Raw genomic sequence first — 10,234 nt, forward strand, 5'->3', positions numbered from 1 at the left:
AGGTAATTCAGCTATTTGATTCAGGTGTGTTGGATCAGGGACACATCTAAAACCTGCAGAACAGTGGCTCTCGAGGCCTGGAGTTGAAGAGCCCTGGTATACAGGAACATCTGTGCCGAGTATTACCTGGAAGTCTCGAGGTCAGAATGGGATACGCCCCCAAGGGTGGGATCCTGTGGGACTTCCAGATACAGACGGAAGTGGTGGTGGGCAAGCAAAGGAGGAAGTCCGTAGTGATAGATGTAACAATACCAAGAGATGGCAACATCAAGAGGAAGGAACAGGAGAAGCTCGATAAATACCAAGGGCTGAGAGAAGAGCTAGAGAGGATGTGGAAGGTGAAGGCCACAGCGGTCCCCTCAGGGCAGTGACCCCAAAACTAAATTCAAACGAGCAAATCTGTTCTGTAAACTGAAACTAAAGTAAATTCAAACCAACAACTCAAAACCCAATAAAAAGAAAACTAATTAAAAAATACTCAACTGTTAATTTGGCAGTGTAACATCTCATTTAGGTTACACCTCATTATCACGGATATCACGTGATTTCTGCTGCTGTAACGCGAGATTTCTTTGACGTCACTTTTAGCGCGGAGTTTGTTGTTGGCGGATAAGCTCGAGTCCGAAAGTGCGTACAAAGTTATTCAGCTACGACCCGTGCGGAATACGTGCCTATAATTAATGTTTTACCGGTAGAGATATTGGTCGGGACTACATGGTGACTTTATAAAGCATTCATCTGAGATACTTTTGGACTTTACAGCCAGCTGAGGCGGTAAGTTTCTTTGTGTTTTGGCTCTAGCGCTGCGGTTAGCGAGCTAACAGGATGCTAGTTGTATTAGGAAGTCAGACGGCGCTCTTCAGTAACGATCACTGCAGAGATTTCCATCCATCTGCCAGTTTAATCAGGTAGATTGTCTAGTTAATAGAAGTCTCTATACCATCTCCAACATATCTTTTTACTTTATAGACAGTAATTCGACCGTGACTGCATAGCTACAGAATAAGATGTCTCGGGTCTTTCCTCCCTCTGTAAATTTCTCTGACAATTTCCTCTTTGGTTTTCAGATGGAGTTTTCTCCTGTCTGCACTCCTGAGGACATCAGCACAGACGGATGCATTATCAAACCTGACAGAGGTCGCAGGAAGCGGAAAGTTTCACGTGAGTTGGACACCTGTGATTAGAGAGAAATATTTGAGTAGAGATGCATCATTACATTGGAGTCATAATAGCTGGTGCAGCAAAGCATCATGTTTGACACTGTAGCTTAGGGTATGGACTCAGTATCAGTGTAAAATTAGAAAAAGCTTTAACAAAGTAATTGTCTGGTACTTGCACCTTCATTCTCACGTTATCCTATTATGTTACTGGCTGATTTTAAAAGCTGTGCAAGACAGTAGCATTATTTTTCTTGTTTGCTTCCAGGGGATGTGGAGATGGACATTGAGTTTCTTTACAAAGCTGTTCCTCAGCTCGCCAAGGTTTTCCGCATCATAGACAAAATTGGAGAAGGTACATGGTCGATTTAAGTTTCTCTACAACTTTTGGAGTTTGCATACTGTTGGCAGAACAATTGTGACTCACTCATTAACCTCATGAGATTTACTGGAAAGTAAGAGGAGGAGTGCTGATGACATTTGTGTCCTTTCATTAGGTACCTTCAGCTCAGTATACTTAGGTGAGGCACAGATGCGAGATGGGACGAAAGAGATGTTTGCACTGAAGCACCTCATCCCAACTAGCCATCCTACACGCATTGCTGCTGAGCTTCAATGTCTAACAGTTGCAGGGTGAGTCCAACACTGTAACTTTATTACACTGACACTGTTTACGTTATTTTAACAGTTTTTTGTGACTGCAACCCTGTAGACTGTCACTAATAATTTGTGAGGATCCAAACCTGGTCAAATTACAGTGTTCCCTTGAGTTGCATTTTCATATTTATTTGTAGAGTTTTTGTCATGATGGTCAATTTTTAATCCTTGTGTTTCATCAGATTTTTTTTCTTGTCACCACTAAGCTTTTCTTGCCTTAATTTTTTTCTTTATTTATAATCTCATGAGGTAAAGGATAGAAGCATTTTATATGCTGACTGGAAACTTGAACTGCCCTCATTTTTTTTCTCTCCATAATTTCAAAAATGATGCAAATCTCCTGTTCTACCACATCCAAAATGTGTTCTGTTGGATTGAAATCTGGTGACTGTGGAGACCATTTGAGTACAGTGAATTCACTGTCATGTTCAAGAAAACAGTTTGAGATGATTGGAGCTTTTTGACATGGTGCATTATCCTGCTGGAGGCAGGCATCACAAGATGGTCATAAAGGGATGGACATAGTCAGCAAAAATTCTCAGGTGGGCTGTGGTGTTGAAGTAATGCTCAGTACCTAGATGCTCAAAGTGTGCCAGAAACCTATACTCCACACCATTACACCATCCACCAGCCTGAACCACTTATAAAAGGCAGGATGGATCCCTGCTTTCATGGTGTTTCTGACCCTACCATCTGGATGTTGCAGCAGAAATCAAGACTCATCAGACCAGAATACATTCTTCTAATCTTCTGTTGGCCTATTTTGGTAAACTTGTATGAACTGTAGCCTTAGTTTCCTGTTATTAGTTGACAGGAGTGGCACCCGGTGTGATCTCCTGCTGTAGCCTTTCTGCTTCAAGGTTTGGTGTGTTGTGTGTTCAGAGATGCTCTTCTGCATACCTTGGATACAATGAGTGTCTGTTTGTGTTATTGTTGCTTTCCTATTAGCTTGAAGCAATCAACAAGACATTTACACCCGGAGAACTGCCGCTCACCGGATATTTTCTCTTTTTCAGACTATTCTTTGTAAATTATAGAGATGGTTATGTGGGAAAATCTCAGCAGATCAGCAGTTTCTGAAATACTCAGATCAGCCCATCTGGCACCAGCAACCATGCCACATTCAAAATCTCTTAAATCACCTTTCTTCCTCATTCTGATTAAACTTCAACAGATTGTCTTGAGTTGCTGCCACATGATTGGCTGATTAAATATTTACATTAACAAGCAGGTAAACAGATGTACCTAATAAAGTGGGTGGTGAGTGTATTTTTTTTTTTTTTATTATTCAACAGATAATGCAGGGATTTAATTGGATTGGGATTTAATTTCCCTATAATTCCATGTGGAGTTGGGTGCATGCCTTCATATATAGTGACTTTTTTTTTGTTGTTGTATTACTGTGTTTGTGAAAGAACTGAGTACCTCCAAAAATGTAAAATCAGAAGAAACCGCCACATTTGTTGGATTTCTTGCTTTTAAGGTTATTTTTATGCTGTAACAAATCGGTGCGTGGGCTTCTCATTTGTCTGATGTCTTATGATTCAGCTTAACCTACGTGCCTTGGTACTCAGATGGCTGGGTTGGCAGGACGTGCAGCATCAAGCACACCAGTTTATATAAATGAGCGTGCATTTATGTTTGAGTCCTTCTGGAGGTGAACGTCCAAGTCTGGCATCTCGTGCAGACGTAACGCGTTATAATGAAATGATGCCTGTTACCTGAACTGTGGCCTTAATCCACTTTGCAGAGGCAGAGAGAATGTGGTGGGGGTGACCTACTGCTTCAGGAAGGAGGACCATGTGGTCATTGTAATGCCCTACATGGAGCATCAAGCCATCGTGGTATGTACTTTGTCACACGTTACTACATACTGCATTTGACGACATGCATTGGCATACTGGAGTGGTGGATACAATTTATTTTTTTTTTGTTCCTTTTTTTCCTTTTTTCATGAACCCAGTCTGAGCTCATAAATCAATCTGTTGCTTTTGTGATTATGTTCTTATGTTGATGTTGGTTAAAATGTCTTTTAAAACTTCTAGTTTAACCAAAATTTATTTACCAGGACATCATTGGGTCACTAAGTTTTGAAGAGGTTCGCCTGTACATCTACCACCTGTTAAAGGCCCTGAAACACATCCACCAGTTTGGCATCATTCATCGAGACATCAAACCAAACAATTTTCTCTACAACAGAAAGAGGAAAACGTAAGTAGCTGCAGTACATTTGAAATGTTTAAACGGTCTAGTTGTTTATTCTGATGCAGTGCTGATGATCTGATGAGAAAAAGAGTCTCTTCACTTCGCTATTAATTCAGAACTTCTGTCATCCACATTCCAGGAGTGCTGGAGCATCGCTCAGCTTCAAGATCATAGTTTATTTAAAAAATGTCTAATCATTACTTTTTTTGTGTGTGTGTGTAACTGTATACGTAGGTACGCACTGGTGGATTTCGGCCTTGCTCAGGGTACATGTGACACCCAGATTGAGCTGCTGAAGGTGGTGAGACAGAGGTCATCACAAAAAGGTGGCGGGTCCACAGGGAAATAAGAGGCCACACAGCGGAGCAAAGCACCAGCTAAACTCTCTTCAAAAACCACTACAGTCTCAGTCTCTCTTCTGCCGCCTGCACGGCAGCAAGTACCATGTTCCTCCTCTTCTTCCTCCACCACCCCATTTCCTTCAGCCTCTCGAAAAGCACTGGTTAAAAAAGCACGTTCTGTTACCGCCACTGTCACCGCCTCTCGCACAAAACACACAAAGGTGTCTGCACTTTTTCCCCCGTTTTATTTATTCATTCATTATCTTACGTTTTTCAGTCTTGAATATCCAGTGAGAACAGAAGCTGTTCTTGGATAGCTATGAAAGCATCTGTGCTTCCTTTTTCTGCACGTTGTTGGGTTTTGCTCACATGTCATCTACGTTTGTTTTCTTTAGGATTTGACAGGACTACGCAAATCATCACGGCCTGTGTTTGGAGAGAGGAACCTGAACAGCTACACACCAGCGCCCACCAACACCAAACAAGCTGCCATTAAGACAGAAGTAAGCAATGGGGAAAACTACAGTATTGCGCAAAAAAGTCTTGAGCCTCCCCTCATTTGTTTGTATATTCCTTCCAAGGAGCCAGGCTTTCTTGTAATTTTTAAAATGGTCTTGCGCAGCAGTTCTCCTGACTTTCTGAAGCTCTTGTACCTGACCATTTTTTAGAGGAATGTGTTTTTGTTTAAGTGACCTAACACTGATTTATGAGCCACTCAAGCATTACAAAAGGCATCTAAGTCAAGGGATGAATCAGTGTTGTGTCTACGCATAATAGACAACTGAGCAAACCAACTGTAAATTGGATCTTTAGGCACTTCTTACAAGCAGCCTGTCACAAAAACACATCATTTGTTTTGATTTCTTTAACTGGTTCTACAAAACAGGAATAAAATAGTATTTTTGCACCAACAAGGTAATTCCCAAAGTGGTATTGGCTGAAAACTTGGCATATCTCATCATGGTGTGCAGTGTGTCCTTAAAAAATTAGAAGAGAAGTGGAGAACAAAAAAAAGAAGTGACAGGCAGAAAAAAACTACACAGGTGAAAACTATCTGAAAATTATGTTCTTAAACTGGAAAACAAACAGCAAAAATCCAACAGAGGCGCTGAGAGATGCATCAGGCCCTTAAGCTGAGAGAGGTACAACAGTGAGTGTCTCCATCCATCTGTAGTGTGGAGGCTCTGTCATGGTTTGGGGCTGAATTTCAGCCGGTGATGTTGGAAAGCTTGTCAAAATTGATGGAATTATGAATGCTGAACAGTGTAGTCAGATTTTGATCCAGAGTGCAACACCACAAAAGGCAGAACAAACAGAACAGAACAAAAGACAGTCAACATCCAAAGAAGAGCTTTGAATGCCCTTCAAGAAGCCTGGAGAACTATTCTTGAAGACTTTTAAAGGAATGACCAGAAAGCTGCTTTAGAGAGTTCAGGCTGTGCTGAAGAATACAGGTGGTCACACCAAATATTGACTTTAAAGCTTGTAAGAATTACATACTTTATTTTTGTGTGTGTTTGCTTATGTTTCAGTAAATTGGCTCACTCGTTTCCAAGCAAAACATAAAGAAAAAGCTCAGGACTACTGCACAATACTAGAAATGTTTTTATAAATTGTCAATGAACGAGAAGACAATGAAAAACATTATTGGTCTTTAAAATTATGCTGATATTTGAGGCGTCTGACTTGCATTGCAGCTTTTTTTTTTTTTTTTAACATCACGGTTTGATGACAGTGCAGTCCTGGCACCACCCACAAACAAATCTCCGACAAACTTAATCAACTCATCTACAGTTCTGCAGTATGGATTATTGCCAGTCCATTGCACATGTCACAGCCTTTCTACATTTCTTCCCTGTGTTGCAGGGAGTATCTCATTACCTCCAGACTTACATTCCCTTCTGCTCCCTGTGGAGGTTTCATCAACAGGCTTACTTTCACTACCTTTCATCAGCCCTAACGCTATGGGTGTTAGAGCCTTCTCTTATGCTGCACCAAAACTCTGGAACTCTTTCCCCTCACACACACACACACACACACACACACACACACACACACACACACACACACACACACACACACACTGCTTCTTCACAGAGTTAAAAACGACCTTTAAAACCTTGTTAAACAAGCTTATTCACTTTGATACCATCAGCTGCATTTTAGGAGTTTGATTCTACAGTTCTAATTTTAACTCATTACAGAGCTACACTCTGTTCCCTACTGCAACTTTTACTGTTGAGTCTCATTATATATGATTAAATGATGTAAGGTGACTGAGTGTCACAGAGGTGCCATTAAAAATGAATTATTATTATTACTTTTTAGGTGGTAAAACCAAGGAGAACAGATGATGCAGCCAGCCAGAAGTACTCTTCAGCCACCTGGGGTCCCCTCCCCGTCAGGACCCAGACCAGCAGTCAGAAACCCGTACAACAAGGCCTAACCTGTAACTGCTACCTTACTGACAGGGTCTGCAATATCTGCTTGTCTAGGTAACAAAATACAGTACATTCAGTTCACCAATGGGGCATATTTTGGGTGGCATTGTAGACACTGAAACACCTGTATGTTCTCATAAGAAATATGATTTGATGAAGTTTTAGTTTCAGCCATACAGGAACAAAAATTCTTTTTATTTAAACATTTATTTCTGTTTTGTGCCATATCCGATCTAATACCTCATTACTGTCCTTATTTTTGACTGAAGAAAGCCGCAGGTGGCACCCAGGGCTGGAACTCCAGGGTTTAGAGCACCAGAAGTCCTCACAAAGTGTCCCAACCAAGGCACAGGTGGGTGTCTCAAGTCGTTATTGATAGGCATGATTAAAAACAATGCAAATACATATGCTTGCCTGCCACTTTCTGCTGCTGTAGCCCATCTGCTTTGTGACATGTTGTGGGTGCAGAGATGCTCTTCTGCATGCCTTGGTCCTGTATATATACTCAGACCATCAAGAACCACGCTCAGAGTCACTTAAATCACCTTCTCCATTCTAAAGCTTGGTTTGAACTTCAGCAGGTCGTCTTAGCCATGTCTACATATCTTAATGCACTGAGTTGCTACTGTTGCTAATCTGTACTCTTGTACTCTGCTCCGTCCTGTCGTCCTGCACTGCAGCCATAGACATGTGGTCAGCTGGTGTGATCCTGCTCTCATTGCTCAGTGGCCGTTACCCATTCTTTAAAGCCAGTGACGACCTCATTGCGCTCGCTCAGATCATGACCATACGAGGCTCCAGAGAGACCGTCAAGGCTGCCAAGTCATTTGGTGCGTATCAATATTGTTTCCCCCCCCCCACCACAAACAATCTTCTGCTTCCTCATTGTGACTAATCCTGCAGGCTGTTCATCATCATAGATCAGTCACTGGAAGTTTGCAGTGGAACGATATTCTACAGCACAGGTTCCAAAGTTGGCGTGCTGTATAAAATGTAAAAAAACAAAAACGTCAATTTACAAATTATTTAAAGCATGTTTTGAATTGAAAATGGTACATAACACACGATATATTAATGCTTCCATTTTATCGTGTGATGTAGGATTTCAGCAGCATAACAGTTCGGGGCTTCCTTTTCATTTCATAATGCTCCAAATACTCAGGGAGCAACAGATCTGAGACATTTTAGTTTAGCACCTGTGCTTTTACCTCAGAGCCATGCTGAGCAATAGGACGTGGTTTGACATTGTCTTGCTGAAATAAGCAGGACCGTCCCTCAGAAAGCAGATGCTCCAAAACCTTTCAGTATTAATGGTGGTTTATCTCCACTGCAGATGCTGGCTTTTTCCTCTACAGGATTGTGTCTGGTGTGAATGCAGCGCCACCTGAGGGTCTGAAAATCTCAGCCATTCAACAGTAGTTTAAAGTGTACAAAAATTTCCCCAAATACTCTGAATCCTTTCATCATATCATGTACTGCAAATGATTAAATACCCAAAATCTTTTTAATTTTAAGTGAAGTTATTCTTAAATTTTAGCCTGTGTCTGCCCTATCTAGGATGCTCTTTTTAGCTCCACAGTTCAGTCCAGTTTCTTTGGAAAGTGTTGCCGATGTAAAATTAAAAGTGTGCAAAAAAAACATTAGAGGGTTCAAATGTGTACTGCTTTTAAACAGGATCCCACATTTTTCAGAAACAACAGTGTACCTCAGTTACGTGTGGTAAATTTGTATTTTGGGGTTGAATCTCATTCAGGTAAAGCAGTGGTGTGCAGTCGGGAGCTCCCTCGACAGGACCTCAGGACCCTGTGTGAGACGCTCAGAGGACGGAGGCCATCACCAGATAACGAAGTCACACCACTTCCTGAAGCTACAAGAAATTCCTCTGAGGCCCGTCATCGCAAGATCCAAGATGATACGCCCACACACCGCCCCACTGAAGCAACATTCAAGCCACACAAAGAGGAAGCAGGTGAAAGTCCTGCAGCACTTTTGTGTACTCATCCAAACAACCAGAAAGATTCAAGCAGTAAAAACGCCACAGCTCGCCGTCCAACACAGAGAAAGGCGGAGGAGGATGAAGGTGGATGGGACAGAGTTCCTGATGAGGCCTACGACCTGCTAGATAAGCTGCTGGATCTGAACCCTTCCACCAGGATCACAGCTACTCAGGCTCTACAGCACCCGCTGTTCAAAGACCTGTGAAACTGTGTGGTCAGAGCACCAGAAATCTGTTTGACAGTAAAACTATGATGTCCCAGGCTGTCATGTACTGGTTCTGCAGTTATGTAGCAACGTGATAATGGGGCATTAGAGAGAACTTTTGATCCTTGTGATGTGGTGCAGTTTTTTCCCATCCAATCAGATTTCTTTAAAAAACAATCACACTTAAATGTAAATGTTTATGTGAATCGGCTTTGGCTTCATGGCTGACAGAGTGCACTTAAAATGATTTGTATTCGTGGCAGCTATGGCATAGACTACAGAACTGTAAAGAAAAGCATTTTAAAAATCTTGTACATGGTTTAAGTGTTTTACATATTCTTGCTACAACTCATCACCTTTTAAAGAGGGAATAATTCATGTTTACAGTAGTCACTCCTGAGTCACTGCCATAAGAGGTGATCGTTCCTTAACTACAGAAAGGCTTTTAATTTGAAGGTGCACATAAACGCCATCTGTGTTTGTATGAATGCTGCATGAGAGCGTGTATATGATCCCAGTTTATTTATTTAAAACACTGCCCCAGTTCAGATTCATAATAAAGGCAAAAACAAAATCATGTCTCCTGTTTACTCTGCGTGGTTATATTCATTCAGAAGTTCTGCTTTTATTTTTGCTCCCTGAAGTCAGGAAAAAGCTCAGCATTTTTTAATAATCTGGGGTAAAAATTCTGATGTATATGTGGCTGTAAAGTGGGTTGTAGTCATGTATTTATTAATTCTTTATATGAGCAAATTTTGCAAAGACATTTTAAAATAATTTAATAATGAAAAAGTTATAACAGCTTATATTAAGTGAAGCGTTTATAACTGGTTGAAACAACAGCCGGCTTCATAAACTGTTTAAATTAATTTGAGTATTTAACTCATCCGGTTGATCCTGTGGTGGGACATCTGTTGTGTGTCTGTCCATTCATGCTATTGGTCAGAATTGAATAAAACTTAATAATCACCTTAATGGGGCCTTCAACCAAATGGTGCTCAAAGTCACGTTTGGTCATTATGAAAATTTCTGGGGAAAATCATACACATTTATTTTCTCAGGACTGAACAATTACAGCTCCCTCTGGCATCAATGTCTCACATTCAACTTGTTGAGAACAGAGTAGATAGGCTTCCTCAGGATTTTAACAGACAGCATCACATCACCTCTATCTTTGCATCTGGCTGCCTGCAAGTTTTAGAAGTGATGTTAAGATTTTACTGATAACCTT

The 10,234-nt window shown here is 41.1% G+C and overlaps 1 protein-coding gene across 1 annotated transcript; it reads left to right on the plus strand.

Moving 5' to 3' along the window:
- Positions 1-209: 209 nt before the first annotated feature.
- cdc7 (cell division cycle 7 homolog (S. cerevisiae)) lies at positions 210-9,567 on the plus strand. The gene is made up of 12 exons (XM_030752149.1): positions 210-774; positions 1,068-1,161; positions 1,426-1,512; positions 1,655-1,790; positions 3,565-3,658; positions 3,883-4,025; positions 4,254-4,317; positions 4,756-4,863; positions 6,689-6,855; positions 7,071-7,153; positions 7,482-7,631; positions 8,555-9,567. Exons 2-12 carry the CDS (start codon positions 1,068-1,070, stop codon positions 9,001-9,003), a joined length of 1,575 nt encoding a protein of 524 aa, XP_030608009.1. The 5' UTR covers positions 210-774; the 3' UTR covers positions 9,004-9,567.
- The last annotated feature ends 667 nt before the right edge of the window (positions 9,568-10,234 follow it).

Source organism: Archocentrus centrarchus, chromosome 17 (assembly GCF_007364275.1).
Source record: "Archocentrus centrarchus isolate MPI-CPG fArcCen1 chromosome 17, fArcCen1, whole genome shotgun sequence".
Taxonomy (NCBI): Eukaryota; Metazoa; Chordata; class Actinopteri; order Cichliformes; family Cichlidae; genus Archocentrus; species Archocentrus centrarchus.

Coding starts and splice junctions, on each gene's coding strand:
- cdc7 (XM_030752149.1), top strand. CDS start 1,068: ATGGAGTTTTCTCCTGTCTGCACTCCTGAGGACATCAGCACAGACGGA. Junction 1,791..3,564: donor CAATGTCTAACAGTTGCAGG/GTGAGTCCAACA, acceptor TCCACTTTGCAG/AGGCAGAGAGAATGTGGTGG. Junction 7,154..7,481: donor GTGTCCCAACCAAGGCACAG/GTGGGTGTCTCA, acceptor CCTGCACTGCAG/CCATAGACATGTGGTCAGCT.